Genomic DNA, 18,162 nt, shown 5'->3' with positions numbered 1-18,162 from the left:
TCTTCCTCTTCCTCCTCCTCCTTCCACCTCCCTCTCATTCTTCTTTTCCTCTCCTGCCTTCCTCCTCCTCCTCCTCCTCCTCCTCCTCCTCCTCCAATTCCACTCCCTCCTAGCACTGATGGTCCTCCCTAGTTGGGTCATCCATGCAAGAAATCAACCAAGCTCAGAGAGCTCCAAGGACCCCCCCCGTTGTCATCCTTCTCCACTCCACAAACCCCACTTCCTTTGTACCCCTGATGATGTTACCTAGCGTGGTAAGGAAACATCTGCAAGAAAACAACCCGGCTCTGAGAACACCAAGGACCCCGCAATTCCCAATGAATCTTTGCCATCAAGATCAAAAGAAGGTTTTCAAATGCTTTGTAGTGCAAAGGCGTTCTTTTATCATTCTCGCTCGTTCCAAAAGATTTATATTGGAATCCGGATGAGCAGAAGCCTTCTTTCGTTCAGATTTCCTCTTCCTGCCCAGCTTCAGTGCCAGCGGGTGGCAATTCTGCCTCTGGGCAGAGCCATCATCTTACAGCCTTTTCCCACGTTTCTCAGCCAATCTCGTCTCCGGAAGCCATCTCTGCCATGGAGATAACTTAGCTGTCCGTCCATCTTCAGAGCCGTTCGGTGCCCACGATCAGCCTGCCAGTCGAAACTCCTCCAAGGTTTGAAGGATTGTGACCCCTTCCAAAATAAAGGGACATTCCAGCTGACATCCAGGTGAAGGCAGGAATCTTGGAAACGGTTCCTGGTTTAGCTCTGTAAAGCAGGAGAGCTCCCCCAACCCTCCCATCCCTTGTCCAGCTTCTGGTGGTTGTTGTTTTTTTTTAAAAATCCAGCCATCCTTCTGGCTGGGCATTAAATTTTTTGCTGAGCCTGGATCGACTTGAAAAGTTGCTTCAGCTGTTTCTTTCTGTCATTGCTGTAACCTGCAGCGGAGGAGATAGAATAGAATAGAATAACAAGAGTTGGAAGGGCCCTTGGAGGTCTTCTAGTCCAACCCCCCGCTCAGGCAGGAAAGCCTACACCATCCCAGATAAATGACTATCCAGTCTTTTTTTAAAAAACTCTAGGGATGAAGCACCTACAACTTCTGGTGGCAAGTAGTTCCACTGGTTAATTGTCCTCACTGTCAGGAAGTTTCTCCTCAACTCCAGGTTGCTTCTCTCCTTGATAAGCTTCCATTCATTGCTTCTTGTCCTGCCTTCAGGGGCTTTGGACAATAGGTGGAACCCCTCTTCTTTGGGGCAGCCCCTCAAGTATTGGAATGCTGCTGTCAGGTCACCCCCCCCCCCCCAGTCCTTCTCTTCCTTAGGCAATTCAATTCAGAACTGAGCTGGAAGGGACCTTGGAGGTCTTCTAGTCCAACCCCCTGCTGAAGCAGGAGACCCTGTGCCATTCCAGACAAATGGTTATTCAGTCTCTCCTTAAAAACCTCCAGTATTGGAGATATGACAAGGTCAAATTAAAAAATAGTAAGGGGGTCCTTGACTTAATGACCACGATCGGGACTGGAATTTTCATTGCTGAGCAAGGCAATAGTTGTGTCCGATCTTGCAACCTTCTTTTTTTTTTTTTTTTTAACCTTGGTCGTTAAGCAAATCGCTGCAGTTGTTAAACGAGCCGTGCGGTTGTTAAGCAAATCTAGCTTCAACGAAGGGTAGTCCTCGACTTAATGACCACAATTGAGCCCCAAGTTTCTTTTGTTAAGGGAGACGTTTGAGTTTTGCCCCACTTTGCGACCTTTCTGGCCTCGGTTGTTAAGTGAATCCCGGCAGTTGATAAGTGAGCAACCCGGTCGTTAAGCGAATCCGTCTTGCCCGTTGACTTGGCTTGTCAGAAGGTCGCCAAAGGGGATCACGTGACCCAGGGATCTGCGACCGTCGTAAATAGGAACCAGTTGCCAAGGATTTGAATTTTGATCCCCTGATCATGGAGATGCTACAAAGCTCGTAACTCTGAAAAACGGCAGTTTTCAGTGATGTTGCAACTTTGAATGGTCACTAAGCGAACTGTTGTTAAGTCAAGGACTACCTGTCTTTGGACCAGCCCACCCCAAGGCATTGCCAGCCTCCAAAATATCAGCATCCTACCCTCAACCGCCCTCCGAAAGGCCATCGGATGCAGTACCTAAGTGTGTGTTTGCCACGAAGCCATTCATCGGCGTGTCCAGATTTGCATCTTCTCTGCTGACGGGGCCGTCGTTCCACATGAGATCAAAGCCCCCAACGCGTTTTTCCTTCCCTGTCAAACTGCAAGGACAAAGAATGAATGAAAGAAAGAAAAGAAAGAGAGAGAGAGAGAGAGAAAGAAAGGAAAGAAAGAAAGAAAGAGAAAGAAAGGAAGGAAGGAAGGAAGGAAGAAAAAGAAAAAAGGAAAGGAAGGAAAGAATGAATGAAAAAGAAAAGAGAGAAAAAGGAAAGAAAGAAAGAAAAAAGGAAAGGAAAGGAAGAAAGAAAAAAGGAAAGAGAAAGAAAGAAGGAAAGGAAGGAAGGAAAATGCAAAAAAGAAAGAAAAAGGAAGGAAGGAAGGAAGGAAAGAGAAAAGGAAAGAAAGGAGAAAGGAAAGGAAGGAAAGAAAGAAAGAAAAAAGAGAAAGAAAAGGAAAAAAAGGAAGGAAAAGAAAAAGAAGGAAAGAATGAAAGAAAGAAAGGAAAGGAAGGAAAGAAAGAGAAAAGGAAAGAGGAAGGAAAGAAAGAGGAAAGGAAGGAAGGAAAATGCAAGAAGGAAAGAAAAAAAAGGAAAGGAAAGAAGGAAAGAAAAGAAAAAAGGAAAGAAAGAAAAGGAAAAAGGAAAAAAAGAAAAGGAAAGGAAGGAAAGAATGAAAGAGAAAGAAAAGAAAGAAAGAAAGAAAGAAGGAGGACTAAGGGGTGACACAGTAGCATCTTACAATATTTGAGGGGTTGCCACAAAAAGAGGAGTGGGTGGGTTTCCATTTATTCTCCAAAGCGCCTGAAGGCCAGATAAGGAACAATGAATGGAAACTAACCAAAGAGTGAAGAAAGAAAGAAAGAAAGAAAAAAGAAAGGAAGAAAAAAAAGGAAAAGAAGGAAAGAATGAATGAAAGAAAGAAAAGAGAAAGAAAGGAAAGAAAAAGAAGAAAAGGAAAGGAAGAAAAAGAAAAAAGGAAAGAAGGAAAGGAAGGAAGGAAAATGCAAGAAAGAAAGAAAAAAAGAAAAAGGAAGGAAGGAAGGAAAGAGAAAAGGAAAGGAAGGAAAGAATGAAAGAGAAAGAAAGAAAGAAAGAAAGAAAGAAAGAAAGAAAGAAAGAAAGAAAAGAAAAAAGGAGGACTAAGGGGTGACACAGTAGCATCTTACAATATTTGAGGGGTTGCCACAAAAAGAGGGGTGGGTGAGTCTCAATTTATTCGCCAAAGCACCTGAAGGCCAGATAAGGAACAATGAATGGAGACTAACCAAAGAGTGAAGCCACCTGGAATGAAGGAGAAACTTCCTGACAGTGAGAACCATTAACCAGTGGAACTGCTTGCCACCAGAAGGTGTGGGAGCTCCATCCCTGGAGGTTCTTGAGAAGAGACTAGACAGCCACTTGTCTGAAATGGTATAGGGTCTCCTTGAGCAGGGGGCTGGACGAGAAAGACCTCCAAGATCCCTTCCCTTTCAAGTGAGGGTCTTGTGATGAGTCAGGTGTGAGTCATCAGTGTGTCTTGTGATGGGGAGGTTACATCAGGGGAGGGCCATTGGGAGGCAAACTCCTGGTGGGGAAGGGGTCTTGCGTGGGTTGGTTGAGGGTCGGTGCTCCCTCTGGTTCGGTGTGCAGTTGACTTGGATTCTGAGGGGTTCGTAGGCTGGTTGTAGGTCAGTGTGTCTGTTGATGGGGTGGCTTGTGGAGGGCCAGGCTTCGATCCTCAACCAACCAGAGATAGCATTGAACCTCAACCAACCGGCATTTCACCTCCCAATGACCCTGACCTAAGGTAACCTTCCTATCACAAGACCCATCACAAGACTCGCTGATGACTCACACCTGACCCATCACAAGACCCTCACGACACACCCACACCTCAAGCGCCCTTAGAACGACTCTGACATTCCCCCTAAACTCGACTGAAGAGGTTACTATTGTAGTCCGTCAGCAGCCTGCGGAGCTAGCAGTGGAGTCGGACAGTGAGGAGGCTGGGGAGAACCATGGGCTGGTCCTGGAGTCTGGGGAAGGCTCTGCGTCGGAGGCAGAGATGGGGCCAGGGCCATCTGGGAGTGATGCGTGGACTCCGGAGCCTCCAGAGTCAGACAGCAGAGAGGCAGAGGAACAGGAGGAGCCTGTTCCTAGTGCACGCATGTGCAGAGCTGCCAGAAAGCAAGAGTAGCTAAAGCAAAAGGGACGACTCGGGAGTAAGGCCAGGAGATGATTGGCCCCTCCCATAAGGCTTAAAAGAGGAGCAAAGGCACGTGGGCCCTTTGCAGGAAAGCAACGTTGCTAACTCTGTTTCCAGTCGGCATCTCTTGTTTGTTTCTGAACTTCGTGGGGCTTTGCCAAGTAAGGCCTTTGGCAGGGTGTCAAAGAAGATAAAGGTTGGTGATTATCCTGAAGGACTTCTTCCGAAGGACGTGTTTTGCAACTAATTGGGACTCGGCTGGGAATGAACGTAATTCCCAGCTGTTACAATAAAATAGGTTTGTTTGGGACTAATTGTGTCTTGTAATGACTCACAACAGGTCACAACATTACCTAGCCTGGTAAGGAAATATTGGGAAACCAACCCACAAGTTCGGAGAATGAACCTCCACCCACAACAACAACAACAACAACAACAACAACTTCCCCCCCCCAGATGGCATGGCTGTTGGTTGCTCTATCTGGAAGGGACCAGGTGGAAGAAGATGACCAGCCTAATGGATCATATATGGTCAGATCTTGGTTTATGGAAGAAACCAGTAGTGGGATTCAAATTTTTTTAACTACCAGTTCTGTGGGTGTGGCTTGGTGGGGGGGGGAGTGTCATGTGACTGAGTGGGCGTGGCCAACTCAACATCACCCCACCAAGCCACCCCCACAAAAAAGGCAGCTCCTGTGGTCCATCCCTTTATGGGTGGGCAGGGGCAGGGCCAGCCAGAGGTGGTATATGCCGGTTTGGCGAACCAGTTAAAATTTCCACTACCGGTTCGCCTGAACTGTTTCGAACCGGCTGAATACCATCTCTGGAAGAAACCGGGCAGCCGTGAAGTGAGGGCGATAAGGAAGTTGCGTTACATATTTTGAAAGCTTGCTTGGTGTCTCCTAATGTTACGTTGTGGAAAAACTGGGTTGAAACGCCACCTCGCCACCCACCCACCCCCGTCTTCGCCCTCTACTCACCGGCCTTCCATGTCCACAATGTTCAGTGTGTCTTCCAAGATGCGTGTCTTGAGGTCGTGGTCTTCCTGGCTGCTAGCAGTGAGAGAAGGGGAGGCGTTGACTTCTAGCAGCCACCTGTGCGGGACAGCACAAAGGAGGTCAGGGGCAGAAGGGGATCTGTTGCAGGCTAAAGGTTGGACGGTTCTTCTAATCCAGTTGTTTGGAACTTGGGGGCCTTTTCCTTGCAGATGTTTCGTGACCCAATGACGGAGCATCATCTGTGCGGAAGGGACGGGGGTTTGTGGCGAGAGGGAGGAGGAGGAGAACTGTGGGGTCCTTGGTGCTCCCTGAGCTTGGTTGTTTTCTTGAAGACATTTTGTGACCCAACTAGGGAACATCATCAGTACTAGGAGGGAGTGGAGTTTGAGGAGGAAGAGGAAGGCAGGAGAGGAAAGGGAGGAGGAGGAGGAAGTGAAGGAGGAGGAGGAGAACTGTGGGGTCCTTGGTGCTCCCTGAGCTTGGTTGTTTTCTTGAAGACGTTTCATGACCCAACTAGGGAACATCATCAGTGCCAGAAGGGAGTGGAGGAGGAAGAGGACTGCGGGGTCCTTTGTGCGCTCTGACCTTGTTGGTTTGCAGATATTTCATGAGCCACCTAGAGAACATCATTGGTACTAGAAAAGGGGTCAGCAACCTGCGTCTCTGAAGCCGCATGTGGCTCTTTCATCCCTCTGCTGCGGCTCCCTGTCACCAGTCAGCTCCACAATTGATAGGGCTTTCAGTTGGGATAGGTAGAGGAAAAAGGATGCTGCGCTAGGAGGAGACACTATGGGGGGGGGGGGAAACCAGACTTCCGGTTGGCTCCAGAATTAAACGGGGGGCTTTGTGGCTCTTTGAGTGTTTAAGGTTGCCGACCCCTGTACTAGAAGGTAGAGGAGGAGGAGGAGGAGGACTAGTGGAGTCCTTGGTGTGCTCTGAACTAGTTTATTTTCTTGCAGACATTTCATGACCCAACTAGGTAGCATCATCAGTGCTTGAAACTGCCCTCCCTTGTAGCACTGATGATGTTACCTAGTTAGGTCATAAAACGTCTGCAAGAAAATAAACTAGTTCAGAGCGCACTAAGGACTCCACTAGTGCTGCTCCTCCTCCTCCTCCTCCTCCTCCTCCTCCTCCTCCTCCTCCTCCTCCTCCTCTACCTTCTAGTACAGGGGTCAGCAACCTTAAACACTCAAAGAGCCACAAAGACCCTAACTGAAGCCCCCCGTTCAATTCTGGAGCCAACCGGAAGTCCGGTTCCCCCCACATAGTGTCTCCTCCTAGCGTGACGTCCTTTTTCCTCTACCTACCTAGCTCAGAGGGCACCAAGGACCTCATAGTTCTTTTTCTCTTCTTTCTCCTTCTCCTCCAACTTTCTCCTCCTCCTCCCCTCTATAACCCTCCTCTCGTCTAGCAGTGATGATGTTACCCAGTTGGGTCATGAAACGTCTGCAAGAAAACCATCAAGCTCAGAGAGCACCAAGGACCAGTGTTGATACCAAAGAACAAGCAGCCCTCATAACTCCAATTGGGACTAGAATTTCCAGCTGCTAAGCAAATCAGTGATAACATTGGTGGTTGGCTGGGGTATTCCGAGTGTCGAAGTCCCCCCTGTCTTAAAAGGTCAAAGGTTGGGGAACAGTGCCTGAAGATCCACCCCGCTGCCTTCCTTACGGTTTGAGGTTCTGGTCGATCAGGATGTCGTAGCCGTAGAGCTCAAAGCAGTGCTTGTCGCTGATGATGACTTTCTGGACACTTTGGAGGCTCTTGATGAAAATGTTGTCCATCTCGGAGAAGAGCATCTCCACGGCTTCGGCCCCATGCTTGGCCGTCAGGTAAAGGCGGAATTGCTGGATCATCCATTTACAGCCCTGCAGGCGAAGAAAGTGTCAGGGTCACGAAGATTTAAAGCTGGCCGGCCGCTGGCCAGCCGGACCAGGATGACGGACTGAGGATGAGTCAGCAGGGTTATTGCCCCTTTAAGAAGCTGTCTATATAAGGGAGGCCATGAGAGGGTGTCTCTCTCCCTCTCTCTCCTCGTGTTCTATCTGCGTTGTAGTTCTCCGTGTAGAGGTGAAGATTGATTGCTTGCCTGGTATGTGGCTACCACGTGTATGTCTGTATATATGTTATGGTCCACCAGCAGCCTGTGGAGCTGGTGGTCTCGAAATAGTAGTCACGCTGTAAACACCCTGACAGAAGGCCAGAGGTGGGTTCTGCATGGGGGAAGGACCTTCACCACAAGCCAACAAGTCCTTGAAGGAAGACTGTGTCTGAAGTTCACTTCCAGAAATGAGACCCCCAAAGGGGCTTCTCTGTCTTCAGCACCCTAACATTGGTCCTCTGTTGGCCCATCCCCCATCCACAGATATGGGGATTTGTTTCGCTCCATAGCAGTCAGTTTGTGGGGTCCTTGGTGCTCTCTGAGCTTGGGGGCCTTTCTTGTAGATGTTTCATGACCCAACTAGGGAACATTATCAGTGCTAGAAGGGAGTGGGGTCCATGCTGGTCTCTGAGCTTGGTGTCATGCAGACATTTCATGATCCAACTAGGTAACTTCATCAGTGTTAGAAGAGAGTGTGGTTTGTGGGGGAGGAGGAAGAGGAGGAGGACTCCTCTGGGGTCCTTGCTGGTCTCTGAGCTTGGTTGCTTTCTTGGAGACATTTTATGACCCAACTGAGGACCATCCTCAGTGCTAATAGTAGTAACTGTGAGAGGGATCTTGGAGTCTTAATGGACAACCATTTAGATATGAGCCAGCCGTGCAGCTGCCAAAAAAAGCCAACACAATCCTAGACTGCATAAACAGAGGGATAGAATCAAGATCACGTGAAGGGTTAAAAGCACTTTATAATACCTTGGTAAGGCCACACTTGGAATATTGCATTCAGTTTTGGTTGCCACGATGTAAAAAAGATGTTGAGACTCTAGAAAGAGTGCAGAGAAGAGCAACAAAGATGATGAGGGGACTGGAGGCTCAAACATACGAAGAACGGTTGCTGGAACTGGGTATGTCTAATGAAAAGAAGGACTAGGGGAGACATGATAGCAGTCTTCCAATATCTCAGGGGCTGCCCCAAAGAAGAGGGAGTCAAGCTATTCCCCAAAGCACCAGAAGGCAGGAGAAGAAACTGTGGTTGGAAACTAATCAAGAAGAAAAGCAACTTAGAACTAAGGAGAAATTTCCTGACAGTGAAAACAATTAATCAGTGGAACAACTTGCCTCCAGAAGTTGTGAAGGCTCCAACACTGGAAGTATTTAAGAAGAGGTTGGACAACCATTTGTCTGAAGTGGTGTAGGGTTTCCTGCCTAAGCAGGGGGTTGGACTAGAAGACCTCCAAGGTCCCTTCCAACTCTGTTATTCTATTCTATTCTAATAGGGAATGAGGTTGCAGGGAGGAGGAGAACATCAGTGCTAGAAGGGATGGGGTTGTGAAGATGAGGAGAAAGAGGAAGAGAGGGAGAGGAGGAGGGAGGAAGAAGAGGACTGTGGGGTCCTTGGTGCTGACAGGACAAGCATATAAACAGAAAGTAAATTCCACTCCCTTCTAGAACTGATGATGCTTCCTGGATGGGTCATGAGATGTCTTCAAGAAAACCACCAAGCTCAGAGAGCACCAAGGACCCCACAGTCCTCCTCCTCCTCTCCACAAGCCCCACTCCATAAGAAGTTCCCTTCTAGCATGGATGATGTGACCTAATTGGGTCAGGAAACATCTGCAAGAAAACGATCTTGATGGCAGCTGCGGACAGACATCAGAGCAGCCCCAAAAACTCCGTTCAATTCACCGCTCCTGCTCCGCGCTGAGTCCGGTTGCCCCAGCTTCGTGACAGCCGCAATGGCTGCCGCCCCTGCCGCCAAGTCATAGGGAGCTACCTCTGACCATCGAGGAACTTGCCTGTTCTTCTTGGTCTTCCGAGGTGCCTCTCCTTCACCCCCATCCCTACAAGACGGTTCTGGTCCGAAGATCCCTTGGCGACGATTCGTCAGTCCGGGTTTTTGCGGAACTCATTGGAGCTTGTAAATTCCCAGACTGTCTTGCCGCGACGCTTCCAGTCCGCCGGAATGGCCGCCATGGAGTTCCGTTCTTATTTTTTGCTTTGTTTTTTAAAAATGGGATTTTTTGTAAACTGCTCAAAGAACTTCTGTACGGCCTTATATGGCCAGACGGAACATTACAAAAAAGGGGAAAAAAAAGGCTTACTTTCTCTGGATCGTAGTCAGGGGCCGTCTTCTGCACAGCCACATTGGTGAGGTGAATGTCTGGCATCAAAAGGGATGTAAGGATCGTGCAGGTGGAAAGAAAACCACGCGGGCGGGTGACAGTCCTCGATTTTCAACCATTCATTCAGCGACCGCTGAAAGTTTCAGCAGCACTGAAAAAAACACAGCTACCTCCTTCACTGTTGTTGACTTATCCGCCTTCATTTAATCCTACCGTGTTTCCCTGAAAATAGGATCTACCCCCGAAAGTAAGTCCTAGCTTGATTTTTACAGCATTGGGTTTCAAAAAATTTTACTACTGATTCTGGGGGTGTGGCTTGGTGGGCGTGGCAGGAGAAGGATACTGTAAAATCTCCATACCCACCCCACTCCAGGGGAAGGTTACTGCAAAATCCCCATTTCTTCCCGATCAGCTAGGATTCGGGAGGCAGAGAATAGATGGGGATGGGGCCAGTCAGAATTTTTACTACCGGTTCTCCGAACTACTCAAAATTTCCACTACCGGTTCTCCAGAACTGGTCAGAACCTGCTGAAACCCACCTCTGATGTGCGCCAATATAAGCCCTACCCCCCAAATAAGCCCTAATTAAGACCCCACTCACTCCAGGGTGCCTGGATAAAGTAGAGGTATGCAAGTCTTGGCGTATTCGGGTCTTTTCCCATGTAAGATTGAGAGTATCTTCGCAACGTTTTGACGAGTGGGACCTCGTCGAAACAAGACCCGAATACACCTGCTTTAGCCAGCGAACGTAAATCTACGCAGGATCAGTCCTAACTGTCTGTCAAGTTTCCGAAAGATGCCCTAATTAATTCATGAGCCATGATCCAAACTTCAAAGGAAATATAGTCATTTATTAGGAGCAACATTCTGGCAATACTCGGATGCAGTTAGGACTGATCCCACGTAGATTTACATTCCCCTATGACCCTGTCTCTCCCCTCCTCCCTGGCCATTTCATAAATCACATTCTCCAATTAACCACTTTGGCTGGCTGTGAAACCTAACACCCTCCTTCTGATTGCGGTCAGAAAGAATGTATGGAATGCACTTCAGTTCTCCCTCCCTCCTGCTCATGGCAACTTGAAAGCTTTGCAAGTTGACAGGGACATTGACTCTCCTGGGTTTTCCAGCCAGCAAGAGGGACCCCCTGCAATTCAAGCAGGACCCCACCCACCCACCCCTTCTTAACGTCCCTGCCTCCCCCTGCCCAGTAGCCCCTCCAGGTCTCTCTGGAAGCAGGTAATGGGATACATTGGTCATCCAGGGTGTTCAAGGTGAATCGTGTGTTGGAGAAGCGAGCAAAACCATCTCGGTACAGCCACGCTTTGAGGGGGAGATACTGCGGGAAAGAGAAGTTGGTGAGGAGAGGCAGGATTGTCCCAGAACTTTCAATCTGGGCCACTTTAAGATAGGTGGACTTCAACTCCCAGAATCCCTTAGCCAGAGGATGAATGGACTTCAACTCCCAGAATTCCCTACCCAACATGGTTGAGGAAGTATGGACTTCAACTCCCAGAATCCCCTAGCCAGGAGATGAATGGATGTTAGAGGATGAATGGTTGAGGAGGAATGGACTTCAACTCCCATAATTCCCTACCCAACATGGTTGAGGAAGTATGGACTTCAACTCCCAGAATCCCCTAGTCGGAATCCTCGAGGAGGAATGGACTTCAACTCCCAGAATTCCCTACCCAACATGGTTGAGGAAGTATGGACTTCAACTCCCAGAATCCTCTAGTCGGAATCCTCGAGGAGGAATGGACTTCAACTCCCAGAATTCCCTACCCAACATGGTTGAGGAAGTATGCAACTCCCAGAATCCCCTAGCCAGGGGATGAATGGATTTTAGAGGATGAATGGTTGAGGATGAACGGACTTCAACTCCCAGAATCCCCTAGCCAGCCAGAAAGTAGTCCTTGACTTACAACAGTAATGGAGCCTTTTAAGTCTTGACGGTTGTAAAGCAGGTCAGGAGACCAGCCTGATTTTACAACCACTAATTTGCAGCAATCATTAAGCAAATGTGGTGGTCATAAAGCAGACAGTGCAGTCATTAAGCGAACCCATGGCTGCTGTGAGGCATTTTTAATGAAAACCAGAAGCAAACATAAAATTGTTGGCAAAAATGTCACACATCACTGTCATGTGATGCCAGACACTAGAAACAGGCAGTGCTAAATTCAAATTTTTTTACTACCGGTTCTGTATGGCTTGGTGGGCATGGCAGGGGAAGGATACTGCAAAATCCCCATTCCCTCCCCACTCCTGGGGGGAGGATACTGCAAAATCCCCATTCCCACCCCACTCCTGGGGGAAGGATACTGCAAAATCCCCATTCCCTCCCCACTCCAGGGGAAGGATACTGCAAAATCCCCATTCCCTCCCCACTACTGGAGGAAGGATACTGCAAAATCCCCATTCCCACCCCACTCTGGGGCCAGCCAGAGGTGGTATTTTCCAGTTCTCCAAACTACTCAAAATTTCCGCTACCGGTTCGCCCGAACCTGTTAGAACCTGCTGGATTTTACCCCTGGTTGCTAAGCTCACCAAATCTGGTCATGTGACCGCAGGGGGCGTGGCCATCAGAAATGCAGAGCTCACTTCATGACAGACAGTCCTGTTTGCTTAACGACAGCCATAATGAAGGTCGTAAAATTGGAACAGTGATGACAGAACCGTAATGGGCATTTTCCGTTATGGTCGTATGTCGAGGACTATCCTTACAGGTAGTCCTTGACTTACAACAGTCCGTTTAGTGACCGTTCAAAATTACAAGGGCAGGGAATAAAGAGACTTATGACCGTTAGTTACTCATAAGTCACAATCTTTGTGGCATCTCCATGGTCATGTGATCAAAATTCAGACCCTTGGCAACTGATTCATATTTATGACGGTCGCAGTGTCCCAGTCACATGATCCCCTTTTGCAACCTTCTGACAAACAAAATCGATGGGGAAGCCGGATTCACTTAACAACCGGGTTACTCACTTACCGACTGCAGTGATTCGCTTAAAAAACGGGGCAAGAAAGGTCGTAACCTCGGGCAAAACTCACTTGACAAATTGTTCACTTAACAACGGAAATGTTGGGCTCCCTTGTGGTCGTAAGTCGAGGACTACCTGTATTCCCAGAATCCCTTCACCTTGAATTTGGTTAAAAAGCCTTTGCACTAGAATGGGAAGAGAAAAGACGACCGATATTACCAACACTCACCGACATTACCAAAACGTAGACCCGTAAGTCGAATTTCCGACCTGGGAAACAAAGAGAAATAAATGAATAAAATCAATAAAACGTTCATTGGATTTTATTAAGAGGGAATCAAGCTGTTCTCCAAAGCCCCTGAAGGCAGGACAAGAAGCAACGGATGGAAATTAATCAAGGAGAGAAGCAACCTGGAATTGAGGAGGAATTTCATAACCGTGAGAACAATTAACCAGTGGGACAGCCCGCTACCAGAAGTTTTGGGTGTCCGAAATATTGTGGGGGTCTCCTGCCCGAGCAGGGGGTTGGACCTCCAAGGCAGGGATGAAATATAAATATAAATCAATAAATATAAATCAAATAAAAAAAAAAAAAAGAAATGTAAAATTTGTTACTACCGATTCTGTGGGCGTGGTTTGGGGGGGGGTAATGTGACTGGGTGGGTGTGGCCAACTTTTTTTTTTTTTTTAAACTTTCAAAGCATTTTTTCTAATGCTTTGAAAAGCCTCTGCTGATCAGGCAACTCAGCTGGGATCGTCAGAGACTTTTCAAAGCATTTTTTTTTACCACCTCTTCGGCCAAGAGGTTGCAGAAAAAAAATGCTTTGAAAAGCCTCTGACGATCCCAGCTGAGCTGGGCATCCTCAGAGGCTTTTTTTTTTTTTTTTTTTTACTTTTAAAAACATTTTTTCTTTGGAAGAGGTTGTAGAAAAAATGCTTTTAAAAGTTAAAAAAAAAAGCCTCTGGTGATCGTGTGGCTCAGCTGAGCATGGGGGGGGGAGGGATTTTTGCTACCGGTTCTCCGAACCACCCACCGCCATCACTACCAGATCAGGCGATCCGGTCCGAACCAGGAGCATTTCAGCCCTGCTCCAAGATCTCTTCCAACTCTTGTGCTGTGATTCTGTATAGCGTCTCCTGCCTGAGCAGGGGGTTGGACTAGAAGACCTCCAAGGTCCCTTCCAACTCTCTTATTCTGTCTGAATGTTGTTCTGTGATATGGTGTCTTCATTCTGGGGATCTCAATAGATGGACTGGCCTCTCCCCAGGGCACCCCAACTTCAAGGGTGCTCAGAATGAAATAAATATGTAAAAAATTACACACACATCCACATATTTAGTGACCGAAGTTACAACGGGACTGAAAAAAGTGGCTTAGGACCGTTTTGCACACAATTGCAGCACCCCCAGGGTCACAGGATCAAAATTCAGACCCATGATTCATATTTATGACGGTTGCAGTGTCCCAAAGTCACACGATCCCCTTTTTGCGACCTTCTGACCCAACAAAGTCAACAGGGAAGCCAGATTCACTTAACAACCGGGTTACTCACTTACCGACTGCAGTGATTCACTTAATAAGTCGTGGAAAGAAAGGTCCTAAAATGGGCCAAAACTCACTTAACGACAAATATTGTGGTCTTGCGATCATCGAGGGTCGTAAGTTGACTACCTGTAATGCAGTTGTGAAGAGAACGTGGCTTCCCCACACGGACTTTGGTTGTGTAGAAGGTCGCAAAAGGGGATCAGGTGACCTCGGGACGCTGCAAAATTCACTTAACAACCGTCTCGCTTAGCAACAGAAATGACTAAGGCTCCGTTGCGGTGGTAGGATTCTGTCTGTAGGAGAACAGCAATAAAGACACTACTCAGAAGTAACTCTACGTGTCCTCCTTGGTTCTTTGGGCCTGACAGTAGATGCTCTCCAAGAAATTTGAACTCAGGACATGGCTAGCTAGGAAGTTGGGTGTACAGAAGTCCTCCACTTACAACAGTTCATTTAGTGACTGTCCAAAGTTACAACGGCACTGAAAAAAAATGGCTTTTATGACCATTTTTAAACACAACCATTGTGGGATTCCCACGGCCACACAATCAAAATTCGGAGGCCTGGCCACTGACTCATATTTACGATGGTTGCGGTGTCCAGAGGTCGCGTGATCCCCATTTGCGACCTTCCGACAAGCAAAGTCCAAGGGGAAGCCAGATTCACTTAACAACCATGTTACTCATACTTACGACGGGCGCAGTGCCCCAGGGTCACGTGATCCTCTTTTTATGGCCTTCTGATGAGCAAAGTCAATGGGGAGGTCAAGATTCATTTAACAACCGTGTTACTAACGCAACAACTGCAGCGTTTCGCTTAACAACGGTGGCGAGAAAGCTCATCCAACGGGGCGAGACTCACTTCACAACTGTCTCGCTTAGGGACAGAAATGTTGGGCTCCATTGCGGTCGTAAATCGAGGACTGCCTGTATCTGGGTCATGTGAATGGGCAACTTACCCCCTATTAAGTACGGGTTCTCGATATAACGCTGAGCAACGTAATTCTCCACCGGAATGTCATCTTTCTGATCATCGGGGCGCACGGCATCCTGGGGAAGAAACCGGGGGTCCCGGTGGGTTTAGGAAGAAGAACAGAACCAGCACCTGCAGGGAGATATCGGAGGCGGGAAAGACCTGGCCTTGGTCCATGTGTGCGGGATTGCACGGGGGCAGCCTCCATCTTGACTTTGTGACCACCTGCGGAATGTCCTTCCATCTGGCCAAGATCTAGAAGGAGCAACAGAATTGTCTCCTTCTAGATCAGGGGTGGGGAACTGTGCCCCCTTTCATGGCTTGTGGACTTCAACTCCCAGAATTCCTGAGGCAGCCATACTGGCTATGGCTCTTTCATGGCTTGTGGACTTCAACTCCCAGAATTCCTGAGGCAGCCATACTGGCTTTGGCCTTTTCATGACTTGTGGACTTCAACTCCCAGAATTCCTGAGGCAGCCATACTGGCTTTGGCCTTTTCATGGCTTGTGGACTTCAACTCCCAGAATTCCTGAGGCAGCCATACTGGCTATGGCTCTTTCATGACTTGTGGACTTCAACTCCCAGAATTCCTGAGGCAGCCATACTGGCTTTGGCCTTTTCATGGCTTGTGGACTTCAACTCCCAGAATTCCTGAGGCAGCCATACTGGCTATGGCCCCTTTATTACTTTTGGACGTCAACTCCCAGAATTCCTGAGGCAGCCATACTGGCTTTGGCCCTTTCATGGCTTGTGGACATCAACTCCCAGAATTCCTGAGGCAGCCATACTGGCTATGGCTCTTTTATTACTTTTGGACTTCAACTCCCAGAATTCCTGAGGCAGCCATACTGGCTATGGCCCTTTCATGACTTGTGGACTTCAACTCCCAGAATTCCTCAGGCAGCCATACTGGCTTTGGCCTTTTCATGGCTTGTGGACTTCAACTCCCAGAATTCCTGAGGCAGTCATACTGGCTATGGCCCCTTTATTACTTTTGGACTTCAACTCCCAGAATTCCTGAGGCAGCCATACTGGCTATGGCCCTTTCATGGCTTGTGGACTTCAACTCCCAGAATTCCTGAGGCAGCCATGCCTGCTCAGGAATTTTTGGAGTTGGAAGTCCACAGATCATCAAAGGGCCATAGTTCCTCACCCCTGCTCTAGATCATCAAAGGAGAAGCATAGGGCCCTTCTAGGTCATCAAAGGAGCAGCTCCTTCTGGATCGGGGTCTCCAATCTTGGCAACTTTCCAGCCTTAGCAACCCTAAGACTTGTGGACTTCAACTCCCAGAATTCCTGAGCCCTGAGGAATTCTGGGAGTTGAAGTCCGCAAGTCTTAAAGTTGACAAAGCTGGAGACCCCTGTTCTAGATCGTCAAAGCTCCCGAGAAGCCCAGGGGTGGTTACGAGGAACCAAGGTAATACCTTTGCAAGGTGGAGAGTTCCCGGGAGATCTTTGGTGAGGCGGGGGATAGTCCTCCCACGGTCCCCAAGGGATCACTTGAAATGGACACCCACTAGGCTGATTCTTACGTTTTTTGGTACCAGGGGAACGTAGGAACGGAGCCCACCATGACCTCTTGGAGATAAGCTAGGTAAAGAACCAGGAATGGCATCATGGATTGTGGTCATGCTTTGTATTGATGGAGGACAGAAGAACAGAATTGTGAAACGTGTCGGAATCTGCCTCCTCTTCCACCAACTATAACCAAAGGGGTGGGCTTCTTCCTCACACCTTCCCCTTTCCTGGAACTCAGTGACTTTTCTCCTTCCTTAATGGTCCCATCTCTCTTCCCCTTCCCAAAGTCACGTCTACGTTCCTTCCCATCCATGGACAGAACGTCCAGTCATCCCAGAAGCCCTTTGGAGACCCCCTCAATGGGCTCTCCAAGCCAACGGACCTATCTGACCTACTCCTTCTCCCCAACTTCTTAAGAGGCTTCTGGTTGGACTGGTAAGGCTGGAGGAGAAGATGAGCTTCCTCCACTCAGATTCTCAAGAGCTTTGTGTCTTGGATAAGGCTGAATGGGAACCCATCTGAGATGCCACCCAAGTGGAGAAGGACTAGCAATCCTTTCCAGACCTGAGAACCTGAGAAGTTCCCCATTGGTGGCTCCATTGCAGAACCTCAGAAGGACATCCACACCTTCCATGGTGGACCAGCCCCGGGTCTAAGGAGCAAAAGAAGACTGGAGGCATCAGCCTTGAGCAGCTGAAGACCAAAGGGCCGCTCACCGAGCCAAGCTTCAAGGTGGCCTCTTCCCAACTAATCCCTTCCTCAGAGGTGAGAAGAAGGAGGTATTAGCTCACCTTCCTCCAATCAATCACATCCTTGAGTTTCCGGAAGAGAAAAATGCCTCTCCCTTGAGATCGAGCAACCTGGCGGAGACAAAGAAGAGAGTCACTCGCTTTCTTGAGAGATCTTCAATCAACCCTGCCAGGTAGGCCAAAGGTGACCAGATGAGCTAATTCTAACGTTATGGGGAGTCCTTGACCTAGGACCACAACTGAGCTCAAAATGCCTGTGGCTAAGCGAGGAGAGGAGAGGAGAGGAGAGGAGAGGAGGAGAGGAGAGGAGAGGAGAGGAGAGGAGAGGAGAGGAGAGGAGAGGAGAGGAGAGGAGGAGAATAGAATAGAATAGAATAGAATAGAATAGAATAGAATAGAACAGAACAGAACAGAACAGAACAGAACAGAACAGAACAGAACAGAACAGAACAGAACAGAACAGAATAGAATAGAATAGAATAGAATAGAATGAGAATAAGAAATATGGAATGGAAAAGAGAAAAGAAAAGAAAAGAAAATATGGAAGGGAATAGAATGGAATGGAATGGAATAGAAAATAGGGAATGGAAAAAAGAAAATATGGAATGGAATAGAGTAGAGTGGAATGGAATAGAAAAGAATAGAAAAATATGGAATGGAAAAAAGAAAATATGGAATGGAATAGAATGGAATGGAATAGAAAAGAAAAGATGGAATGGAATAGAAAATAGGGAATGGAAAAGAAAATATGGAATGGAATGGAGAAGAATGGAATGGAATAGAAAAGAAAATATGGAAGAATAGAAAAGAAAAGAAAATATGGAATGGAATAGAATGGAGTGGAG

General features: G+C 47.9%; 1 protein-coding gene across 1 annotated transcript in view; it reads right to left on the bottom strand.

The window, feature by feature from the left end:
• Positions 1-820: 820 nt before the first annotated feature.
• The window catches only part of TTLL9 (tubulin tyrosine ligase like 9), a 28,848-nt gene continuing 11,506 nt past the window's right edge, over positions 821-18,162 (bottom strand). Inside the window, 9 exon segments of the mRNA XM_070940280.1 lie at positions 821-917; positions 2,119-2,240; positions 5,304-5,417; positions 6,996-7,192; positions 9,528-9,586; positions 10,800-10,887; positions 12,762-12,802; positions 15,037-15,127; positions 17,360-17,428. Of these exon segments, the coding sequence (XP_070796381.1) occupies positions 847-917; positions 2,119-2,240; positions 5,304-5,417; positions 6,996-7,192; positions 9,528-9,586; positions 10,800-10,887; positions 12,762-12,802; positions 15,037-15,127; positions 17,360-17,428 (852 nt within the window). The 3' untranslated portion in view covers positions 821-846.

Source organism: Pituophis catenifer, unplaced genomic scaffold, assembly GCF_029215685.1.
Source record: "Pituophis catenifer annectens isolate HBS135680 unplaced genomic scaffold, rPitCat1.0.hap2 SCAF_3, whole genome shotgun sequence".
NCBI classification, from domain to species: Eukaryota; Metazoa; Chordata; class Lepidosauria; order Squamata; family Colubridae; genus Pituophis; species Pituophis catenifer.
Note: the sequence above shows the minus strand (reverse complement) of the source record. Positions and strands in the feature narration are given on the sequence as shown.